The 25,607-nt window shown below is 37.6% G+C and overlaps 2 protein-coding genes across 9 annotated transcripts in view; both read right to left on the bottom strand.

Annotated features, from left to right (window-relative positions):
- The window catches only part of LOC110540592 (vomeronasal type-2 receptor 116-like), a 317,214-nt gene that overhangs the window by 189,476 nt on the left and 102,131 nt on the right, over nucleotides 1–25,607 (bottom strand).
- LOC132651100 (zinc finger protein 431-like) lies at nucleotides 4,203–25,278 on the bottom strand. 8 transcript variants are annotated; one of them, XM_060376393.1, is made up of 5 exons: nucleotides 25,167–25,278; nucleotides 23,908–24,173; nucleotides 8,083–8,209; nucleotides 7,836–7,896; nucleotides 4,203–6,407 (listed from the first exon to the last, which is right to left on the bottom strand). In XM_060376393.1, exons 2-5 carry the CDS (start codon nucleotides 23,998–24,000, stop codon nucleotides 5,297–5,299), a joined length of 1,392 nt encoding a protein of 463 aa, XP_060232376.1. In that variant the 5' UTR covers nucleotides 24,001–24,173; nucleotides 25,167–25,278; the 3' UTR covers nucleotides 4,203–5,296. The 8 variants fall into 8 exon arrangements, with proteins under 8 accessions (XP_060232376.1, XP_060232380.1, XP_060232377.1 ...); XM_060376397.1 differs by having other exon boundaries at nucleotides 23,956–24,173; XM_060376394.1 differs by having other exon boundaries at nucleotides 23,908–24,111.

Genomic DNA, 25,607 nt, shown 5'->3' with positions numbered 1-25,607 from the left:
CCGTCTCTCCTCTCTGTTGCCTGGACCGTGGCCCCAGAGTCGCCTACAAATCCCAGAATCCGCTGGGTGCTGTTGCCAGCATCGTTTGCATGCGTTCCTTAGATTACCACCAGTTGGCTTGGGGAGGAGCATGGAAGTAGGCGCAGGAAACCTCCTTGTCCTCAGACCCCACACAGCCTTTTCCCTGCTCTCCGTGTCTGTAAATCTCTCTGCCATGCCATACTGTCGTTGGGATCAGGTGCTTTGTGACGTCACTGCCCCGCCCCTTGTCCACGAAGTCAAACACACAGCAGCTGCTCCTGCTACTACAGTAAAAAGTCCTGTCCCTGGTAGCTGGTCCTTGGGTCTCTGCACCTTTGATTATGTCACTGGGAGTCAGACACAGACAATAAATCTTTTTTTTTTACATGAATACCACTCAGCTTTCTTTTGGAGGGGGACTTTTTTTAATTTTTTTTATTAATTACACTATTCATTTTGTATCCCCCATGTAGCTCCTTCCGCCCTCCCCTCCCAATTCCTCCCTTCCTCCCCTTCTCCACCCATGTCCCTCCCCAAGTCCACTGATAAGGGAGGTCTTCTTTTCCTTCCTTCTGATCCTAGTCTATTAGGTTTCATCAGGAGTGGCTGCATTGTCTCCCTCTGTGGCTTCTCCTTTCAAAATGGAGTCACCCAAGCTAACTTAAACTCTTCAATCACATAAGTAGAAAAGTAACTAAGATACCATGCACACATGATATATATATATATGTATATATATATACACCCAAAGTTAAAATGTAAGATTCTGCTGGAGACATAAATGTATTCTACTGCCAATCTGTGACTAGCGTTTCCCTTCTGTATCGCCTGTTTTGACTGGAGTATGTTTTCACAAACTCCACAAGAAAATGAGTGTCACAAATTACAGGCTAAAAATCGGGACTAGAGGGATGACTCAGCAGTTAAGAGGACTTGCTGTCCTGCCAGGGGAACTGAATTTAGTTTCCAGCATTCACATTGGGCTACTCCCAATGGTCTGTAACACCAGATCCAAGTAAGGACCCACATTCCTCTCTAAACACACACACACACACACACACACACACAGAGAGAGAGAGAGAGAGAGAGAGAGAGAGAGAAAATGGAAAGTGAGAGGGGGAAAGGCTAGTTGTGTGTGTGTGTGTGTGTGTGTGTGTGTGTGTGTGTGTGTGTGACAGGATCTCCCATCTGTATTGTCTTTTAAAATCACATATAAACTAAAATGACCTTGATCCAATCATCTTGCCTCTAAATCCTGGGTGCTTGGATTCCAGGTGTGCAGCACCATACATCAGTTCAAGCAGTGGTGAAGATGGGACTCAGATTTTATTGTGGTTGCTAAGCATTTGGTCAACAGAGGGATCCTCAGACCATAGGTACCATTTCTCTGTAAAACAACTTAAGTTTGTTGAGCAACTTTTAAACAGATTCAGCCATTGCAGAAATCATTGTGTAGAATTCTCAAATATGTAATAATAAATGTACCATACGACCCAGCTGATTTATACCTTGACATATGCACAAAGTACTTGATATATCACTACAGAAATAATTGATCAGCCATGTTTCTTGCTATTCTCTTCTCATGGATAGGAAATTGAAACATCTAAACACATAAGTCAGACATAAATATAAATACATATACACACAAACATACATAGAAATACATACAGAACACATATGTCATACATATAAATAGATGAAACTAGAAAAATTATATTGATTTAGGTAACACAGATCCAGAAAGACAAATATCACTCATTCTCTATACTCTGAGGCAGCTAACTCAAAATCTTCAGATGTGAGTATTTACCATGGAATAACTGTAGAAACCAGGAAACATGGTGGGGAAGCAATGCATTTTGTACATTACAGTACAAAAAGCAGTGTGCAATTGATCTGATTTGGATAATATGGGGGAAGTACTCTAAATACAAAGGTGGATAAATGTAAAAGAAGGAAGAGTGTGAAATAACAATAAACATATGTGAACATCATAAACATCCTATAAATTATCTACATAAAATAGCTATAATACATGTAAGTCCATGCATAAGTATAAAAAGTACTTTAAATGGAAAATATACAATGAACACTTTAATAAATCACAGGGCTGATATGGGAGGGAGGGAAGCTCTCCTTTTCTGGGCAGAAAGGGGGAGGAGAAGGGGAAGAAGAGGAAGGAAAAATTGGGAGGAGTTGAGAGAGAGGCACCATTAGGGCTTATAGCACATAAACGTAAAGAAAATACAAATTGAAAAGAGGAATACAGCCATGTGAGGTCACAGAGAAAGCCTATGCAGCCAGTCCTGATGAGACCTGACAGGCTAGGATCAGGTGGAAGGGGAGGAGGTCCTATGCTATCAGTGGAGTAAGGGAGGGACATAGAGTCAAGAGGAATGGAGGGTAAGATTGTGAGGAGACGATGGAGGGGGCCAAAGCCGGGATACAAATTAAATAAATTGTAATAAATTAAAATAATAAAACAGCAGGGAAAAAAGGAATACCAATTATGTTGAATGATGACATCTCAGAACAATGTAGTACAATAAGTTTAAATGCTTGGGGCAAGACTGAAGAACGAGAAAAATATTTTGAGTCATTCAGAAAGGTAAACCAGAGTTCACACAAATCTTTCACTGACTTTTTACAAAGATTTACTTGGGATTTAGATAGAGCAATATCAGATCCAGATGCTAGAGAAATTTACTTGTACCTTTAGCTGATGAGTGTGTGAATGCTGAATGGAAAAGGGCTATTAGACCTTCAAGCTCTACATCTGCACCTTTTTCTGAATGCATTAAAACTACTATAGATATTAAGTGTAAAGCTAACAATTTGGTTGTGGTTGAACAAACAATTTCAAAAGATTTGTATGTTCAAAATGTACATTGCTCTGATTGGGTAAGATCAGCTCATTTCCTAAAGGACTGTTGACAAATGGTCCCTAAAGATAATTTATTTTTTCTGGTAATAATCCAAGAAGAAAGTTTCCTGAGATATGTAGATTTGAGAGGAGCAGACCCAGGTCTTATGAATGTGGATCATTTAGAGATGAAAGTGAATGAGGGGCCTAGATCAGACCCTATAAACACAATTTTAAATCCTGATCACTGGTCACTGATGCCTGAGCCCTGAAGCCTCAGGCTTAAGCCCTAAGTCCCAATCCTTGGCCCCTCTGTTATCCTTATGTAGTAGTCAATGCCATCATCATGTCTTGTAGCAGTAGCTTAGACATACTTCAGCTGCCTGTGACCCAACAAGGAGACATCAGGACTCAACACCTGAGACCTGAGACAAAAGGCAGAAAATAATATAGAATATTACACAGTACATTATATCACTATTTAGGAGGTTGTGACACTTGAAACGCTGGCCGCATCCTTGGCCCTCCCCCAGCCCCTTGCATGTCAGGTGGGTCTTCAGCTCCACCCCTAATCTCCCTGGCCAATCCAACCTCTCATGTGATACTTCTGGCCCCTTCCTGGCTCCACTCACATCATGTGACCCCCTCTGGTTCTTCCTCTCTGGCTTCTTCCCTTCTCTGTCACCTGATTTCTTGACACCTCCCACTGACACTCCTTTAATCCCTCCCTACACGTGCAAAAAGTCTTCCCGAAGAGTCCTCCAGGCCTCATCTGTGCTAACACGGATGAGTCATAGACAGCTGATTTTGTGGTCAGTGTTCTCATGGTATCTCTGATACCCCTGGTTCCTTTGATTCTTCCCTTCCTCAAGAACTCCACACTTGTACCTTGCATTTGTTTGTGGGAATCTACATCTATTCCCATCATTTCCTGGAGGAAGTTTCTCTAGTCTCTGATGACAGTTCTTCTAGGCTCCCCTGGCCAGCTCTTCACACTCACTTATCTGGACATGTCCTAAGTCACAAAATATGACTTCAACCAGGCTATAAGAGAGTCCTGACAAGTATGGTGGCACACACCCTTAATCGCAGCACTTGGGAGGCAGAGGCAGGTGGATGTCTGTAGAAGAAAGGCCTGAATAGCCAGGGCTACATAGAGAAACCCTGTCTCAAAAAAACCATAATAATAATAATAATAATAATAATAATAATAATAATAAAACAAAAAATCTGAGCCAGGCCTGATGGCACATTACTGGGTTCTTTTCACAAGGAAGGTACACAGTAGAGTTTATAGATAAAATAGCAGATTGAAAAAAGATTTGAAAATTCATTTTATTTCATTTTTTAAGTCTCCATTACAATAAATTCTTAATGGGTTGAAAACAAAAGAAATCAAAGAAGGCAGGAGAAAGTACAGAAGATCCACAGGGCAGGGGTGTGGAGAGACACAGGGTTCTAATTATTTTGTAAAGAGAACATGTGAAGAAGAAAGATGTGAAACACTTGAAATATTTTGCATATCTAGTCCACATAACCACAGTGCCTCTCAGCTGCACCTCTTAAAAATGTTTTTTTCTTGGAATTCCTCTCCATTATGAAACCTTTATAATGATGAAAAATATAGATATATGCAAAGCCCTCACATTTTAAAACATTCATTAATGTCTCTCCAGTATGAATTCTTTAATGATGATGACTATACAAATGTGGAAGAGCTTCACCATGCTAAATGCACTCATAGTCTTTCAGTCCAATATGAATTCTTTCATGACTTTGAAGATGAGTGTGAAGAGCAACTTTTAGAACATTGGTTACATTCATAAGGTTTCTCTCCAGTATATGTTCTTTCTGTCATATGATATTATTACGTCAAGAAGCTTTATCACATTAGTTACATTCATAGTTTTCCTCCAGTGTGTATTCTTCTATGTACATGGAGATTATTATGACATGCAAAGGCTTTAACACATTGATTACAGTCATAGGGTTTCACTCCAGTAAGTGTTCTTGTTCAAGATGACTCTTACATGAAAAGCTTTTATGACATTGGTTATTTTCATAAGAATTTTCTGCAACATGCATTTTTATGTATTAGGAGATGACTGTGTTGTACAAAGATGATGCCAAACAGATTACATTCATAATGTTTTTTTCTTCAAGTTGTGTTCTTTTAGGTTTTCAGAGACTACTCTGAAATGCATACACTTTATCATATGAGGTACATTCATAAGATTTCTCTCCAATGTAAGTTCTTTTAGGTACTTCCAGATGACTATTCTGTGCAAAGACTTTACCACATTGGTTACATTCATAAGGTTTATATCCAGTGGGAGTTCTTTTCTGTATTAGGAAATTACTGTTACGTGCAAAGTCTTTGCAACTTTCGTTATATTCATAAGGTTTCTCTCAGGTGTGAGTTTTTTTATGTTTTAGGAGAGCACTGTAACATGCAAAGGCTTTAGCACATTGGTTGCATTCATAAGGTTTCTCTCCAGTGTGAGTTCTTTTATGTACTACCAGATGACTGTTCCGTGCAAAGGCTTTACCACATTGGTTACATTCATAAGGTTTCTGTCCAGTGTGAGTTCTTTTATGTAGCAGGAGACTGCTGTTATGTTTAAAGGCTTTACCACATTGGTTACATTCATAAGGTTTGTCTCCAGTGTGAGTTCTTTTATGTGCTACCAGATGACTGTTCCGTGCAAAGGCCTTACCGCATTGGTTACATTCATAAGGTTTCTGTCCAGTGTGAGTTCTTTTATGTATCAGGAGATTACTGTTATGTTTAAAGGCCTTACCACATTGGATACATTCATAAGGCTTCTCTTCAGGGTGAGTCCTTTTATGTACTACCAGATGACTGCTCCGTGCAAAGGCTTTACTGCATTGGTTACATTCATAAGGTTTCTCTCCAGTGTGAGTTCTTTTATGTACTACCAGATGACAGTTATGTGCAAAGGCTTTACCACATTGGTTACATTCATATGGTTTCTCTCCAGTGTGAGTTCTTTCATGTACTAGGAGAGTACTGTTACGTGCAAAGGCTTTACCACATTTGTTACATTCATATGGTTTCTCTCCAGTGTGAGTTCTTTTATGTATTTGGAGACTACTGTTACATGCAAAGGCTTTACCACATTGGTTACATTCATAAGGTTTCTCTCCAGAGTGAGTTCTTTCATGTACTATGAGAGTACTTTTACGTGCAAAGGCTTTTCCACATTCGTTACATTCATAAGGTTTCTCTCCATTGTGATTTTTTTCGTGTATTAGATTACTGTTACGTGCACAGGCTTTACCACGTTGGTTACATTCATAAGGTTTCTCTCCAATATGTGTCCTTTTATGTGTTAGGAGGTGACTGTTATGTGCAAAGGCATTACCATTTTGGTTACATTCATAGCGATCCTCACCAATATGCATACTTTTATATGTGTGGGGACTAATGTGACGTGTAAAGACTTCGTCATATCGAGTATCTTCAGAAGCTTTCTCTCCACTATGACTATTTTCAAACCTGCAAAGATGAATGACACATATGAAAGCTTTACCACATTCATTACACTAATGAATCTTTTTGTCCATGTCACTTAGTTTTACAATTTGGTGTAAAATGTAAAGAGGAATTAAATCTTAAATTTTCATCATTATTTTTACATTCATAGTGTTCTCCTTCTCTCTAGGGTTTGCATATTTGAAAATACATGTGATGGTAAAAACATTTGTTACCTGGCTCACACTTACACTATACTTTCTTCTATAAGATGGTTTTCCATGTATTTGTAGAAAAATCCAAGACCTCAGAGCTTTAACACAGTGACTGGATGAATAAATGTCCCTATACTGTGTGCCATCCTAAATTTGCGAAGATAACTGTGACAAACAGAAACATTTATATATTCCTAAAACTTATATTTTCTGCAGTGTGATTTTTGTGAGAATTACTAATGAAGTTAAGGAACCTGTTAATTGATGTTGGTGTATATTTTGTGAAAGTGTGTCAGTATAAGTAAATGCTGATTGCTGAGCCAGCAGAGAACTAAGTGCTGACAAGATTGTAGTATTGTTCTCTTTATGGCCCATTATCACCTGTCCTATATTTTGTAAACATTTGTCATTCCTTACTTATCTATTGGAAATAAAAGCTGACAACTGATAGTAGGGCAAAAATGGAGGGCAGAACTTCTGAGTGAGAGAGGGTTGCTGGGAAGAAGAAAAAAATCAGGCGATTCACCAGCAGGACAGTGAGGTCATCAAATGGACATGAACAGGAACAAAGAGGTAGAGCTGGCCAAAAAGTGGGACACTGTGTTAAGGTTTATTTGTGTTAGAGAAAAAGAGGGTTCAGAATCTGACCAGTTAAATTGACTAAACTTTAAAATATTACAAAGCCTCTGTGTCATTAGTTGTATTGCTTGCATCTCTGAATAGCCCATATAAAGCATAACAGGTACCTTTTAAACATCTATTCAAAATGGGGACTACTATTTATTTTAGTTGTTCTGGGTGGTCCATTGTTTCTTTCAATATACCTATAGTAACATGATTTGTATTCATTGTGATATATGATATAACTGTTAAAAGAAAAAAAATAAATGACATGGTTTCACGTTGCATTCACAGATTTGATTTTTTTTTTCATCAGAGACATGTGCTATAGGGATTATGGTTTTTCCACAACAACATTCTTTACTCTAAAAAAACTGACCTTCTCACAAAACTTAGCAACATTACTACAAGTAAATAATTAACCCCAGCTTTACTATGGACTCTATTGATCAGTATAATGTTTTGGACATACTTTCATTAACTATTTACTGTGAATACCTTTGGCAATATCTGAGTTGTAGGAGACTAAACAAATTGCAGTTCTACCTCATAGCGCTAATGACTAATCAATTTTTTTTCAGAATCACTTTCATACCCGCTTACATATGAAAATTACCTTGCATGTTTTCTAGAACTTTGACAATTCTCTTCAATATTATGATATTCCAAATTGTATCCTAAAATACAGGAAAAGAAAATGTATAATTTTTAATTGGAAATAAGGCAAAATTTAGGTCATGATGTATGCTCAAAGAACCATTCACCTCATCCTTCTTCATCCTCAAGAAAAATTACAGAAGTGGATAAAAAATGAATAAAGAGTCTCCCATATTTCAAAAAGTAAAGAAAATTCACTGTCCTACCTATAGCAGTGAGGTTCCTGTAGGTCTCCAGCATTACCTCTTTGTATAGACTCCTCTGGGAAGGATCCAGCAAAGCCCACTCTTCTCGAGTGAAGTTCACATGCACATCATTGTAGGTCAATGCACTCTAAAATATTCATGCACATGTACATCAGAAAGCATGATACTTAGAATACTGAAAATGTATCCTTCATTTACAATATTTTCAAAGAATTCTGGTGTTTCTTTTATTTATTTCTCATACACAAGTTCTAATGTAATAACCAACTCCTTTTAGGAGGAAACTGAATAGTGAGTTACCTTTCTAATTTTTACATCCTTTAATTAGGATATAGATTTGCAAGAGAAATGCCAATTAACAGACAAAGAGACAGAGAGAGTAAACATATCTATAGTACTGAGCCCACATGAGAGAAATAGTATAAAAGATTCCTGACTATAATAACAATGGGCAAACTGGGTGTATTTTCTGATGTCTTTAATTCCAAAATCACTCAGGAGACAGAGGATGGTGTACCTCATAGAGCTGGATGCTAGCCTGCTCTCTGCAATAAGTTCCAGGACAGTCAGGAGTACATAATAAGAACCTGAATAATCTGCAAAAAAATCAATCAAACTAAAAACATGGAAAGAACTGAAAGATCATTCTCAAGTTTCTACAAAGAGTTATATATTCTATCCAGTACTGTATACATGTCTAGAAACCTGAAGTGCCTCACTTAAATTGTAACATTAATACGATCTTGCTAAAATGAAATGAAAACTTGAACAATTACAAAAGGAGAGATGCAAATATTAGGAATGTAAATGTTGATCATAAATAGGCAACATGGGGGCTGGAGGTATGGTTCAGTGGTTAAGAACACTGTCTGTTCTTCCAGAGGACAGGGGTTCAATTCCCAGCACCCACATGACAGCTCATAGTTATCTGTAACTCCAATTCAATCAATCTGATATCCTCACATCAATGCACACAAATTTAAATTAAATTATTAGAAATAAAAAATGAATGAATAAATAAATGAAATAGGCAACATAGGACATGAGAGATGGCTCAGCTGTGAAGAGATCTTGTTGGTCTTGCAGATATTTGGGCCTGATTGCCAGTACTTACACAGATGGCGATCAGGTACCATGGGGTAGGTGGGTTAGGGGTGACAGGGTCCACACAGAAACCTGATAATCAAACTCCAGAGACAACATTCAAAGGTGCAGATCAAACTTTGTTACAGCGTTACAGCCTTTAAATGACTGAAAGCCCAATCAGACCATCCCATACTAGCCTCAAATACTAGTAACAATCAATCAGGTTGGTGCAACTGTAAGGAATGTGAGAGTTGCCACACCACAACTTAGTTTTGTGGTATATATTTCCATATACCTATATGGAAAGGGGAAGCAGCACCGCACTAGCCTTGGATCCCTTTGAGACTTCACTAGTGTGCTAGGAGTCACTAGTAAAGCAACAGTGTGCATTGGATCAGAACCTTTCAAGGAGAAACAGGAGTTCCTGAAGCTTTACTTGCCATTCCGTATGGGCCTCTTAAAGGCTTACCTTGACCCAACACATAGGGGCTCACACCTATCTATTATTCTAAGTTCAAGAGTTCTGAATCTTGTGAGGACCAGGCACACATGAGATATTTATTCACATAAACAGGAAAAATAGTCATATTCATTCAAAAAATTTTAAAACAAGCAATCATATGATTCAGAGGTTCAAACAGTATTAATATCCTAATGAAGAGCATATGTTTGACATATACAATATGCACATTCCAGGCCTATCACATAATAATATAACAAAGAAACAAAAAGGCCAGGCATGTGGGCCCACAACTAATCCCAGCACTCTAGAGACACTTTAAAGTGGATCTCTAAGTTGAACCCTGCCTGATCTACATACCTACTTACAGGACAATCAGGACTACAAAAAGAAAATAACTTCAAAAACAAAAAGAACAAACAAACACCACAAAACAAAAAAATAAACATGACCTACATACACTAAGGAAAAAGAAGCAGTCATTAAGTCTCCAAAATAAAATAAAAAGCTCTGAGCCAGCAGGTTTTTGCACAGAATTCTAACAGGCTTTCAAAGAAAAGCTAATACAAATACTCCTTAAACTATTCCACAAAATACAGAAAAAGAAGGAACATTGCCAAAATCATTCTATAGGATCACAATCACCCTATAACTAAATAAAATAAAGACACAACAGAAAAAAAGAATTTCAGAAAATCTCATTTATGAAAGCGATCTAAAAATACTCAATATAATACTCAGAAACTGAATCCAAAAACACATCATTAATATTGCCCACCAAGAGGAGGTAGCCTCCATCTCAGTGATGCAGGGATGGTTCAATATATGTAAATCCATCAATTTAATTCACCTTATAAATAATCTGATAGAAAAAAATCACATGGTCATCTCATCAGATGCTGAAAAGGCCTTTGACAAAAAATCTAACAGCCATTCATCTTAAAAGAATGTAGAGATCATGCACAAAAGGTTCAAACCTAAATATAATAAAGGCAATGGAGTGCAAGCCTATAAACTACATCAAATTAAATTTTAAAAAAATTGAAGCAATTCCACCAAATTCCAGGCTAGAGCAATAAGACAACGGAACATGTTCAAGGAGACAAATTGGAAAGGAAGATGCCAAAGAATCACTATACGAAGATGATATAGTAGAATACATAAGCGAATCTAAAAATTCTAAAAAAGAACTCCTACAATGACAAACACTTTCCACAAAGTGGCGCAGAACAAAATTTACTAAAAACATCAATAACCCTTCTGTATACAGACAGTAAATAGGCTTAGGATGAATTTAGGGAAACAACACCCTGAATAATAGTCACAAACAATATAAAATAGTTTTGGTATAATTCTAACCAAGCAAGTGAAAGATCTGTATGACTAGAAATTCAAGTCCCTGAAGGAAGAAACTGAAGAAGATACCAGAAGACGGAAAGATCTCCCAAACTCAAGGATCATACAATTAGCATTGTAAAAAATGGCCATCTTACCAAATGCAATTGATAGGTTCAAAGCAATTCCAATCAAAATTCCAACACAATTATTCATAGACTTTGAAAGAGCAACCATTAACTTCATAGGAAAGAAAATGCAATATAGATAAAATATTTCTATACTGTAAAAGAATTTCTGGTGGTACCAGCAGCCATAATTTCAAGCTATACTACAGAGCAATGGTAATTAAAACTTCATGGTATTGGCATAGAAACTGGCAGATTGATAATGGAACCAGATTAAAGACCGAGAAATAAACACACATTCCTACAGGAATTTGATATTTGACAAAGTCAAAAAGATACAAAGGAAAAATAGAAAGCATCTTCAGCAATTGGTGTTTCTCTAACTTGATGTCTGCATGTAGACACATGCAAATACAGCCATATTTACCACCCTGCACAAACCTCAAGTCCAATTGGATCAAAGACTGTAACATAAAACTGGATATACTAAACACAATAGAAGAGAGAGTGGGGAATAGCCTTGAACTCATTGGTACAGGAGACACCTCTGTGAATAGTACACCAACAGCTCAGACACTAAGATTAACAATTAATAAAAGGGATGCATAAAAGTGAAAAGTATCTGGAAGTTAAACAACTCTATCAATAGTACAAATGGCAGCACACAGACTTGGAGAGGACCTTTACGAACCCTACATCTGACTAAAGGATAATATTCAAATTAAAGAATTGAACAAATTAGACACAAACAAACCAAATAACCCAAATAAATAATGCCATACAGAGTTAAACAGAGAACTCTAAGCAGAGGAAGTGCTAATGGATGAGAGGTACTTAAAGAACTGTTCAGTGTCTTTAGTCATCAAGGAAATGTAAATTGAAGGATTCTTCATTTCAATCTTACACTTGTCAGAATAGCTCAGATCACGAAACTCAAGTGACAGCACACGGTGGTGAGGAATGTGGAGTAAAGAGAACACACCTCCAGTGATGGTGAGAATGAAAACTTGAACAACCTCTTTGGAAATCCATTTAGATATGTCTCAAAAAATTTAGAATAGACAAATGTCAATTCCTACATACCTTAATAGCTATACCACTTAGGGTAATATACCCAAAAGATGCTCTACTACACCAGAAGAACACTTGCTTAACTATGTTCACAGCATATTCATTTGTAATAAACACAAACTGGAAACAGCCTAGACTTCCTTCCACTGAAGAATGAATAAAGAGAATGTGATACAGTTGCACAATGGAATACCAATTAGCTATTAATAAAAAAGACTTCATGCAATCAGCAAGAGAATGGGTGGAACTAGGAAAGATCTTTCTGAGTGAGATAACTGTGACCCAGAAAGACCCACATGGTACCTACTTACTTATAAGTAGAAATTAACCATACATTACAGGATAACCAGGGAACAATCCACACACCCAGAGAGTCAAGGAGAGTAAAGGCAGGATGTAGTAAACTCACTCTGAAGAGAAAATGAGATATGTATCTGAATTAAATAGAGGGAAGGTACAGAGTGGGAGAGGGAGTGGGTAGGGTAATGCGGATGGGCATCAGGTATGGGGAGAGTAGAGGGAGGAAGGTAACAAGGAGAAAAAATAGAAATCTGGGTGAGTTTCTGGGTCAAGGGAGGCTCCTGGAATTTTATGGGTGTGGCCATAATGTAACAGCATTGGTTAATGAGCCTGAAGTTGCCAAAAGAGAAATGTGCTCTGAAAAATTTCAAAATTCAAGATGTGAGTAAAGATCAAGTAAACAACGGGTTTGATATGAACAAATTTCAGGTCTATTAGCCAATAATATAAAAAGAAAACAAAACAACACTACAAAGACAGGCATGTGGGCCCACATACAATCCATGATCCAGATTCAGGTGGATCTCTAAGTCTGAGGCCCATGTGATTCACATACCTACTTACAGGACACACAAGACAACAGAAACTTTTTCTTCAAAAACAAAAACAATAAAATTAATAAAATGAAACAACAAAGCCAATAACACCTTAGAAAATGGAAGCAGTCATTAAAAATTCTGCCAAACACACACACACACACACACACACACACACACACACACGTCCTGGGTCAGATGGCTTTAGCACAGAATCATACCCGATTTTCAAACAAGAGTAAATACCAATACTTATCAAACTATTCCAAAAATACAAACAGAAGAAACATTGCCAAACTCATTCTGATGGCTGTCACCCTGATACACAAACCAAAGTCTCAACAAAGAAAGAGAATTTCAGACCATTCTCACTTATGAACATAGATATAAATACACTCAATAAAACAGTCGAAAACCAAATCCAAAAATACATGAAAGATAAACACAATGAACGCATAGGTTTTATCTCAGGGATACCAGGATGGTTCAACATATGAAAATCCATCAATGTAATCCACCATATAAACAAAGTGAAAGAACAAAATCACATGATCACCTCATTAGACGAGATAAAGCCTTTCACAAAATCCAACACCCCTTCATGTTAAAAGACTTGGAGAAATCAAGCATACAAGGAATCAGGCACATACTTAACATAATAAAGGCAGTAAAAAGCAAGCTGAGAGCCAGCATCAAATTACTTGGAGAGAAACTTAAATTCCACTCATATGAGGTACATGACAAGGATGGGATGCCTATCCTCCCCACATCTCTTCAATATACTACTTAAGTCCTAGCTAGAACAATAAAAAAAACTGAAGGTGATCAAGAAGATACACATTGGAAAGGAAGAAGTCAAATTATCACTATTTGCAGATGATATACTAGTATACATAAGTGACCCAAGAAATTATACCAGAGCATTCCTACAATTGATATATACTTTTCACAAAATAGCTGGGAACACAGTTTACCAAAAAGTTCATTAGCCCTTCTGTATACAAATGAAAAATGGGCTGAGAATGAAATTTGGTAAATAACACCCTGTGCAGTAGCCACAAACAATATAAAATATTTTGTTGTAACTCTAACCAAGAAGTGAAAGACCTCTATGACTAGAATTTCATGACTTTACAGAAAAAAAAACTGAAGAAGATATCAGAAGATGGAAAGATCTCCCAAAATCATGGATATGTAGGCTTAACATAGTAAAACAGCATTCCTAACAAATGCAAACTACAGATTCAATCCTTTTCCCACCAACATTCCAACATAGTTCTTTACAGACCTTGAAAGAGCAAGCACTTCATATGGAAAAATAAAACACCCTTGAGAGCAGACCGATCCTCTACAAATAAGGTCAGGAATAAGGACACAGAAATAAACCCACGCTCCTACTGGAACTTTACTTTCAACAAAGATAAAACCATACAATGGAAAAATGACAGCATCTTCAACAAATGGTTGTGGTCTAACTAGGTGTCTGCCTGTAGAAAAATGCAAATAGACCCCTTTGTATCACTATGCAGAAACTCAAGTCCAAGTGGATCAAAGACCTTGACATAAAACCAGAGATATATTTAGATAAGACAAGGTGAAGAAAAGTCTGGAACTCCTTAACATAGGACACAATAAAAAAACAACAGCACAGGCTCAGAGATCAACAACTAATAAGTGGGATCTCAGGAAATGGAAAAGCTTCTGTAAGTCAAAGGACATTATCAATAGATCAAAATGGCAGCCAACAGATTGGGAAAATACTAACACCAACCCTACATCAGACAGAGCGGTAAAATCCAAAATATACAAAGAACTTAAGAAATTAAACACCAACAAATCAACTAAACCAATTTTAAAAATGGGGTTCAGATTTAAACTGAGAATTCACAACAGAGGAATCTTGAATGGATGAGAAGCACTAAAGAAAATCATCAAAGTCCTTAGCCATCAGACAAATGGAAATCAAAATGACTCTAAGATTCCATCTTATACCACTCAAATGGCTAAGATAAAAAACTCAAGTGACAACACATGCTGGTGAGGATGTGGAGAAAAGGGAATATTCCTCCCATGCTGATGGGAATGCAGACTTGTACAACTTCTCTGGAAATCAATCTGGTGCATTCTCAGAAAACTGGGAATAGTTCTGCCTCAAAACCCAGCTATACCACTCGAGGGAACATATTCAAAAGATGTTCCATTATAGGACAAGGACATTTGTTCTACTATGTTCATAGCTGTTTTATTCATAAAAGCTAGAAACTGGAAACAACCTAGATGTCCCTCAAATCTAGAAGAATGTATAAAAGCATTTCTGGTACATTTACACAATGGGATACTAATCAGTTATTAAAAATAAGAAATATGGAAACTGCAGGCAAAAGGATCAAACTAGAAAAAAAATCATCCTGAGTGAGGTAACACAGACATAGATAGAAACACATACTATGTACTCACTTATGAGCGGATATTAAACCTACAGTACAGGATAATCATACTACAATCCACAGACCCAAAGAAGCGAAATAACAAGGGTCCACAGGAGGGTGCCAGTCTCACTCAGAATAGAAAATAGAATAGACAACAGAAATGGATGAAGAAACTGGGCAGAATTTTTTTTTTTTTCTGTTCGTGAAGAATGATATTATGCTTTTCATTGCATTTGCATTGAATTTGTGAATAGCTTTTGGTAGAACAGTCATTTTCAAAATTTTACCATCATCAATCCAGGAACATGGGATGTCTCTTCATTTTCCAGTGTCTTTCTTGATTTCTTCAGGTGTTTGAAGTTCTCATTGTGGGTGTGTTTTTTTCTTTCATCTGTTTATTACTAGATACTTTATTTTCTTTCAGACATTTCTGAATGGGAGTGTGTTCAAGATCTCCTTTGAATGTTTGATGTTGGTATATACAAAAGTAAATAGATTTCTGCAAGTTAATTCTGTATCCTGTCACATAGTTATATTGTTAATCATTTCATAATTTTTTTGTGATAGAATTTTGGGGAACTGCAATGCATATTATTACATCATCTGCAAAGAGTGATAGTTTGAATTCTACTTTCCCTATTTATATTCCTTTATTTATCTTTCTTTATTGCTTAAACAAGCACTTTGAGCAAAATATTGAAAAAAGTGAGGGTGGTGAACATAGATGACAAACTTCTGACCTGAGTATACTTGCCTAAACCTTTTCTCTATTAGGGATGATTGTGGATGCAGGTTTCTCATCTATAGATTTTATTGTGTTGAGAGGTATTGCTTCTGGCCTTACAACTTTTGAAACTTATATGATAAAGGCACGTTGGATTTTTTTAAAGACGTTTTTTGGTTTTTGTTTAAGCTATTGAGATGTTCATGTGATTTCTGTTTATACATCATTTATGTAGTTTTTATATTTATTGACTTATGTTGTGCCATATCAGGGATAAGCAAGTCATTCATAGTGGATAATAGTTTTGATGTATGTCTGTATTCTCTTCAGAGAAATTTTATTAGACTTTTGAGTCTATTTTTATTATTTTTAAATAAATTAGTTTATTCACTTTGTATCCCCACTGTATCTCACTCCATTATTGCCTCCCAATCCTACCTCCCTCATGTCCTACCATGCCCCACCACAAGATGACTGATATGGAAGGTATTCCTCCCCATCCACCTGAACCTAGCCTATCAGGTCTCATCAGGACTAGCTGCATTGTCTTCCTTTGTGGCCTGGTAAGGCTGGAGCCCCATCAGGGGAAGGTGATCAAAGAGCCAGTCACTGAGTTCATGTCAGAGGCAGTCACTGTTCCCCTTTCTACAGAACCCACTTGGAGCTGCCATGGGCTACAACTGTGTAGAGCTATTAAAGATTCTATGTTATCTCCATGCATGGTTCTTGATTGGAGTAGCAGTCTCAGAAAAGACCTTTAAGTTGGGAGCCGTGGCTCTGGCAGCTGCTTTGATATTTATATCTCAGTGGAAAGACTGCTTTTACCAGGACTTCACTGAAGTCAAGGAAGAATTTGCAAGTCCATCACCTTTTGTTTGTGATAGGTGAGATAGCTTGTGAAGATCATACCTCTTGCTCCAGCTCCTTGTGGAAATTTAACCCATTGTTCTGAGCTGTTTTTACTGTGGCTTAAAAGCTCTCTACAAAAAAAATCAGGCTGTTGTGGCTAAGGCGTGTGGCTTGCTGCTGCTGCTACATCTGTTTGCTACTTGTGACTGCGGCTGCTGCAGTCCGGAGCCTCTTTAAAAAAGTTTCCTGTATGCTGTGTATTTGGGGTTTTTTGTTTGTTTGTTTGTTTGTTTGTTTTTTCATTAATTTCAATCCTCACTCCCGACTCAAGAACCATTCAACTCTCCTGGTGGGCTCTGGCACCCCTATGCCTAGATTTCTTGGATCTATTGTTCTCCTTGTGGAGATGTTGTCCCCTCCAGGTCCTCTCATCTCCCCTTCTTTCATAAGATTACCTGCACTCTGCCTAAAGTTTGGCTATGAATGTCAGCATCTACTTTGATACCCTGTGGGGTACAGTCTTCAGAGGCCCTCAGTGGTCAGTTCCTGTCCTATTGCCTGGTATCTCCCACTTCCAATATCTGTCCCATTTGTCATTCTGAGTGAGGACTGATCATGTAACCAGGGTCCTCCTTGTTTACCTTCTAGAGGTGAACATATTTTAGAATGTTTGTCCTACATATGTCTAAAAATCCATTTATGAGTATATACCATGTGTTTGTTTCAACTTCTGGGATACCTCAGTCAAGATGAGCATTTCTAGTTCCCACCATTTGCCTGCAATTTTTATGATTTTCCTGTTTTTAATATCTAAGCAGTATACCATTGTGTAAATGTACCACAATTTCTGTATCCATTCTTCATTTGAGGGACATCTGGATTGTTTCCAGATCTGGCTATTACAAATAAAGCTGCTATGAACAGAGTTGAGCAAATGCCCCTGTTGTATACTTGAGCATGTTTTGGATATATGCCTAGCTAGGAGTGCTATAGCTGGATCCTGAGGAAACAATATTCCTATTTCTCTGAGAAAGTGCCAGATTGATTTCCAAAGTGGCTGTACAAGTTTATATTCCTACCAGAAATGGAGGAGGGTTCCCCTTTCTGGACATCTCCTCCAGCATGTGTTGTCACTTGAGCTTTAGCCATTTTGATGGCTGTAAGATGAAATCTCAGGGTTGTTTTGATCAGCATTTCCCTAATGATTAAGGATGCTGAACATTGCTTTAACTGTTTCTCTGCAATTCAATATTCCTCCACTGAGAATTCTCTATTTAGCTCTATACCACATTTTTAATTGGACTACTTGTTTTATTGCTGTTTAACTTCTTGAGTTCTTTATATATTCTGGATTAGCCCTCTGTCAGCTATAGGGCTATACTTTCTCAATCTGTAGGCTGTCGTTTCATTTTGATGACAGAGTCCTTTGTTTACAGAAACTTTTCAGTTTCATGAGACCCCATTTATTAATTTTTGATCTCAGAGCCTGAGCTATTGGTGTTCAGTTCAGGAAGTATTCTCCTATGCCAATGAGTTCAAGGCTCCTCACCAATATTTCTTTTAACAGGTTTACTATGTCTGGTTTTATGTTGAGATCTTTGATCCACTTTGGACTTTAGTTTTGTGTAAGGTGATGAATATGGATCTTTTTGCATTTTTTCCTACAAGCAGACATCCAGTTAGACCAGCACCATTTGTTGAAGATGCAGGCTTTTTCCATTGTATGGTTTTGGCTTCTTTGTCAAAAAACAAGTATCCATAGGTGTATGGGTTTATTTCTACATCTTCTATTCAGTTCCATTGACCCACCATTCTGTTTATATGTCAGTATTATGCGGTTGCTTTATAGTATTGCTTGAGATCAGGAATGGAGATGCCTCCACACGATCTGTTGTTGTACAAGATAGTTTTAGTTCTGGGGATTTTTGTTGTTCCATGTGAAGTAAAGAATTGTTCTTTCAAGATCTATAAAGAATTGTGTTGGTATTTTGATGGGAACTGCATTAAATCCATTGATTGCTTTTGGCAGGATGGCCATTTTCACTATGTTAATCCTACTAGTCCATGAGCATGGGAGATCGTTCCTTCTTCTGATACCTTCTTCAATTTCATTTTTCAGAGCCTTGACATTTTTTTCAAACAGGTGTTTCACATGCTTGGTTAGAGTCACACCAAGGTACTTATTACTGGCTAATGTGAAGGGTGTAGTTTCCCTAATTTCTTTCTCAGCCCTTTTGTCTTTTGTACACATAAGGGCTACTGATTTTTTTCAGTTAATTTTGTATCCAGCCACTTTGTTGAAGGTGTTTAGCAGCTGAAGGCTTTTTCTAGTTCAATTTGTGCAGTTACTTATGTATATTATATCATCTTCAAATAACGATACTTTGACTTCTTCCTTTCTGATTTGTATCCTCTTGATCTGCTTTAGTTATCTTACTGCTCTAGTGAGGACTTCAAGTACTATGTTGAAGAGATACTGAGAGAGTGAGCAGCCATGCCTTTTCCCTGAGGTTTACTGGGATTGATTTAAGTTTCTCTCCATTTAGTTTGATGTTGGCTAAAGACTTGCTGTATATTGTCTTTACTATGTTTAGGTATGTGCCTTGTACCTCTCATTTGTCCAAGACTTTAAACAAGAAAGGGTGTTGGATTTTATCAAATGCGTTTTCAGGATCTAAGAAGATCATGTGCTTTTTCTCCTTCAGTTTGTTTATGTGGTGGATTATACTGATAGATTTCCATATACTGAACCTCCCCTGCATGCAGGGATGAAGCCCACTTGGTCATGGTGGATATCTTTGATGTTTTCTTGGATTCAGTTGGCAAGTATTTTATTGAGTAATGTTGCATCAATGTTCATAAGAGAGGTAGGTCTGAAGTTGTCTTTTTTTGTTGGGTCTTTTGGGACTTTAGGTGTCAAGGTGACTGTGGCTTAATAGAATGAGATTTCACCTCTGAATTTGATTATTTCTAATCATTTACTCCACTTGAGTGTGTCTGCTTAAGATGAAGTCACACCAGAATTCTACCAGACATTCAAAAAGGAGCTATAATAATCCTTCCTAAACTATCAAGAAAAGAAAAAAAGGAAAAGAAACAGAAGAAGCACTTCAAAACTCTTTCTAGAAATCCAGCATTCCTGTCATAAGCAAACTAATTAAAATCACACACACATGCACACACACACACACACACACACAACCCACAGGCCAATACTCTTGATAAAAATAGACTTTCAACCTAAATTAATGAAAGAAGATGAGGAAGGGCAATTCATTCTCATCAAAGAAAAAATATACCAGAAGGACATCATAATCCTGAACATCTAGGCCCCAAATTCAGAAGCTGAATTTGATGATAAATGATACATGATTAAAGCTTAAATCACACATCGATCCCAACAACTTAATAGTAGGAGACTTCAACACTACACTCTTACCAAGGGACAGATCATCTAGACAGAAGCAAAATAAGGAAATAACAATTACAGAGGTCCTAAATAAAATGGACCTAATAGATGTCTACAGAACTTTTTGCCCAAACACAAAAGAGTATACCTTATTTTCAGCACTTCATGGAACCTTCTCAAAAATTGACCATATAATCAGGCACAAAGGAAGCCTCAAAATATACAAGAAGATCGAAATAATCCCTTGTATCCTATCAGACCAACATGGATTAAAACTAGACTTCAACAACAACAGAAATAACAAAAAGCCTACATACACATGGAAACTAAGCAACTCTCTACTCAATGACAGCTTTGTCAGGGAAGAAATGGAAAAAGAAATTAGAGACTTCCTAAAATTCAATGGAAATGACGGCACAACTTACCCAAACTTGTGGGACACAATGAAAGCACTGCTAAAAGGAAAGTTCATAGCACTAAGTGCCTCCAGAGAGTAGTTCATCTCATACAAGCAATTTAATGACACACCTAAAAGCCCTAGGAAAAAAAGGAAGAGGCACACCCAAGAGGAGTAGACAACTAGAAATAATGAAACTCAGAGCTGAGATGAATAAATTAGAAACAAAGAAAACAATTCAAAGAATCTAGAAGACTAAGAGCTGGTTCTTGGAGAAAATCAACAAGCTAGACAAATCCTTAGCCAATATAAGTAAAGGGGAGAAAGAAATTATCCAAATCAGCAAAATCAGAAATGAAAAGTGGGACATAACAACAGACACTGAGGAAATCCAAACAATCATTAGGTCTCACTAGAAAAGTCTATATGCCACACAATTTGAAAATCTAAATGAAATGGACAATTTTCTTGAGAGATTCCATCTACCAAAATTAAATCTAGATTGGGTAAATAAATTGAATAGTCCTATATCTCCCAAGGAACTAGAATCAGTCATCACAAGTCTCATGCCAAAAAAAAAAAAGCCCAGGGCCAGATGGTTTCAGCACAGAATTCTACCAGACCTTCAAAGAAGACCTAACTCCAATTCTTTTCAAACTATTCCACAAAATAGATACAGAAGCAACCAAACTCATTCGAGGAAGCCACAGTCACCTTGATACCAAAACCCCACAAAGACCCAATCAAAAAAGAGAACTTCAGACCTATCTTTCTTATGAGCATCGATGCAAAAATACTCAATAAAATACTTGCAAACCGAATCCTAGAACACATTAAAGATATCATCCTCCCTGTCCATAGAGCAGTAAGACAAATAAAGGAGATCAAAGGGATACAAATTAGAAAGGAAGAAGTCAAAGTATCAATATTCACAGATGATATGATAGTATACATGAGTGGCCCTAAAAATTATACCAGAGAACTCCTATAGCTGACAAACACCTTCAGCAAAATCGCTGGATATAAAATTAACTCAAAAAAAAAATCTGAAGTCTTCCTGTATACAAAAGACAAGTGAGCTGAGAAAGAAATTGGGGAAACAACAACCTTCCAATAGTCACAAATAACATAAAGTACATCAGTTCAACTCTTACCAAGCAAAGGAAAGATCTGTATGAAAAACAAACAAACAAACAAACAAAAACCCTTCAAGCCTCTGAAGAAAGAAATTGAAGAAGATATCAGAAAATTAAAAGATTTTCCATGCTTATGGATCAGTAAGAATAACAGCAAAAATGGTCATCCTACCAAAAGAAATCAAGAGATTAATGCAATTCCCATCAAAATACCAACACTATTCCTTACAGACCTTGAAAGAACAATTCTCAACATCATATTAAAAAAAACAAACCCAGTATAATAAAGAACTTCTGAAGTTATTTCCATCCATGATCTAAAGCTATACTATAGAGCAATAGTAATAATAACAGCATACAAAGTACTGGCAGAGAAACAGACTTGGAGTGTCAATGGAATTGAATCAAATACTCAGAAATAAACCCACACACCTACAGAAGGCAGGACTAAGGCCAGAAATTTATACACTGAACCCCCACAGTATGTCCTCCCCATCAAGCTACTTAAGACCTCCAGCCCCTGGTACTACAGCACAGAATCTCCACTTCCCCCCGCAAAAGAATAGCATATCAGTGTTTTGTCTGAGAGAAAAATCCTGCTTTTGGAAATGCCTGTCTGTTCTCTTTTAAGACCATGTCAACTGTATCAATCCTGGTCTAAAAGATACTACAATATGTACTAAGGAAAGCAGAGAATGATAGGTTCATATTTTAAAAGTCTTCATTCAACTAAGCATTTAAATGTAAAAAAAAAATAATAATAAATGGGTAGACTTCTAGATGTATAAAATCTAACAACATTAAATCAAGAAGAAGTAAATTATTAAAACAGACACATAACAACCAAGATAGAAATGATAATTTAAAAATCTCTTAATTAAAAGAACAAGGAAAGCAAGCCTAGGTATACTGATTCACCATGAATTCTACAAGAGTCTCAAATAACTCACTGCAATACTCCTCAAAGTATTCCACAAAAGGGAAAAAGAAGAAAAACTTCTATATTTTTGTAAAGACACCAGTATTATCTTGATTACAAAAAAATCAACTTTTAAAAATAACACAACCTGATATTGTGTTAACTAATTAATAACTTGTGTTATAAAGAACTTCTATATAGGTACTTAGTTATCTGTACAAGAGACATACTTACCTATTTTATGACTGGAAGCCATGACTACAGACTATGTCAATATCAATGTCAAACATTACTGATTCCTATAATACTAAATTATATAGTATACAAACATTCACATTTCATCTTTTATTTGCCTAACGTTGACTGACTGAAAAGTTTAATTGACTTGCTCAACAATCTTCTTCATGATACCCTATTTGAAGGTGATCTCCAAGGGTCATAAGTGTAAATGAGTCCTAGTTTATATCTTGTTGGTTTAGAACCCACACATTACACTTATCACTAACATGTTGAGATCCGGCTCAGCTCATGAGCACTGTCTGTATTTTAAAATCTAATAATGGGAGCACAGTTTTGGTTTCACCTTCATCATACTGTATTAATATTAAATGATCTGTGAAAGCAATTATGTTTCAGTTACTGCCTACTCTAATACAAGTTATTTATTGTCCACAAAAAGATCTTCTTATGGTCTCTTGTCATGAATATAGATTGTATTTTAGATGAAATGGTTGCTTTGGATATGATGCCCTAGTCTTATGTCATTGGACATATTCCATGAAATCATAAAAATTTTCGTTATTGAACTTGCTATATTTTTATAGTATTTACACATATATATTACAGAATCTCATCTCACACTAGGAAAATATTCGTTGAAAGACATTCAAATTTAATGTCTTCAAATGAGTGCTTTCAGTCCCCAAATCATGTAAGATACAGATATATACACATACATTTTGACAAAATTTTTTTTCCATTTTAATTTGTACTTTCAATGATAAGATGAAAATGTTTTACTGGCTTGATGACAGTGAATTACTTACCAATAATATAAGATCTTGATGCTTCCCTTGCTTATGAGTGAGGCTTACCTGGCATGGTAGAAGCCAGTCAGGATTTCTGTCTTTAGATTCCATTTCAATTTTGCTCAAAAGCGTTTAATGGAGGGCATGGGCCACTGAATATACTGCATTCCATATGGAATAGCTCAGAAACAGTCACCACATCATTTTCTTCTGGCTTAATCTCTATAGAAATTGGGTATGGGTCATGATTTTCACATAACAAAGCAGGAGGTGAGCAATCAAACCTGTCAATCCAGAATTTATGGAAGTAAGAATCTCCTGGGTACTAGGAGGGTGTAGGTGACTAGAGAAAGTTCATTCAGCCAGGGATAGCTCTTGTGTTTGAATATGAGAAGCTTCCTCTGAAAAAGTTCACCAAGTCATTCCTATTTGATACGGACTCTAAATAAAATGTGTTGGTTTGCCACGTTCTACACCTCCGTTCTGGCTGAAAATAATTTATTTACCATGTGGAAAAATGTCAATTACTTTTATCACTACAGAATACCTGCACATTTACCTGTGTATGTTGGCTTAAATTCAGCAAACCAACGCCAAATAGTACCCAAGTTTCAATTAGCTGACTTTTTTCTGTAAAAACCAGATTTCTTTCTTCCTTTGTTCTCTCTTTCCTTCCTTCCTCTTCTTTCTTCTCCACCGCTTCCTTTTTCTCTTTGCCCCAGATCCTTCTGTACTGAGTCCCCAGCACCCTAACAACTAAGCCCAGTGAACCTTACCTACTCAACCCCCAAAACATCGTTTATAGGGTCCTCCCTGCTCATGCACACGCAGGCCAGCAGAGGGCGCCAGGACAACATATACAAGGTCGGGCACAACCTCACCCAGGGCGGCATGCACCCATCTCCCCCAGGAAGCACACAGGCCTGGTGGGAGAGAAGGACTGGGCTTCTTCTCTTCCCGCCATCCCCCTTGCCCCACGCAGGAGCCGCTCGGGGACTCCAGGACGGACGGCGGGCGATGGACAGGTGCGGGAGGCGGCGAGCCCCAAGGTTCTTCCCCTCCCCGCCCCCTCGTGTGAGCAGGACTAGGAGTTCATTACTGCTTGGGATAAGACTGCTGACAGGGGACAACAGGTCTGGGTAGCGGCGCGCCTCTAGCGGAAGTCCCTCCCTTTGGGCTTCGCTTCTGGATCTGCCCTGCTGAGACTTCCGGGTGCAGACGCTCCGAGGCCGCCCCGCCATCTCCCTGTCCCCCGCCACAGGGATGTAAACACAAACCTAGTCACAGACGGACCTTCATCCTTTTTCCCCACTTCTGAGCGAGCGCTCGCTGGTCAGGGAAGTAACAACAGTAACACGATGCTTTGCGGAAGAGACCCACCTGCCTGAAAACTACAAACATGGCGTCAAGGCAAGGACTTCTGGGATTTTATCTGAAAACTACCAAAATGGCGTCTGGGCGGCGCAATGCCTTCTGGGATTGTTTGCAGTCCCATCTATGTGTCTCTCCCGTTAAGCAGCATGTACCAGGGCCGGGGGACGCCTACAAATCCCAGAATGCCCGACATGCTGTTCCCACCAAATCGTGCCGGCGTCCCTCACCTTCCCTTACGGAGGAAGTAGGCACGGGGGACTCTTCACGCTGCTGCTACTAGTTTTCAGAGCCTTCGTAGCCATTCCCCTGCTCCAAGTGCCTGCAAATCTCCCTGCCATGCCATT

The sequence above is a fragment of the Meriones unguiculatus genome (assembly GCF_030254825.1).
Source record: "Meriones unguiculatus strain TT.TT164.6M chromosome 13 unlocalized genomic scaffold, Bangor_MerUng_6.1 Chr13_unordered_Scaffold_40, whole genome shotgun sequence".
Classification (NCBI taxonomy): domain Eukaryota; kingdom Metazoa; phylum Chordata; class Mammalia; order Rodentia; family Muridae; genus Meriones; species Meriones unguiculatus.
Note: the sequence above shows the minus strand (reverse complement) of the source record. Positions and strands in the feature narration are given on the sequence as shown.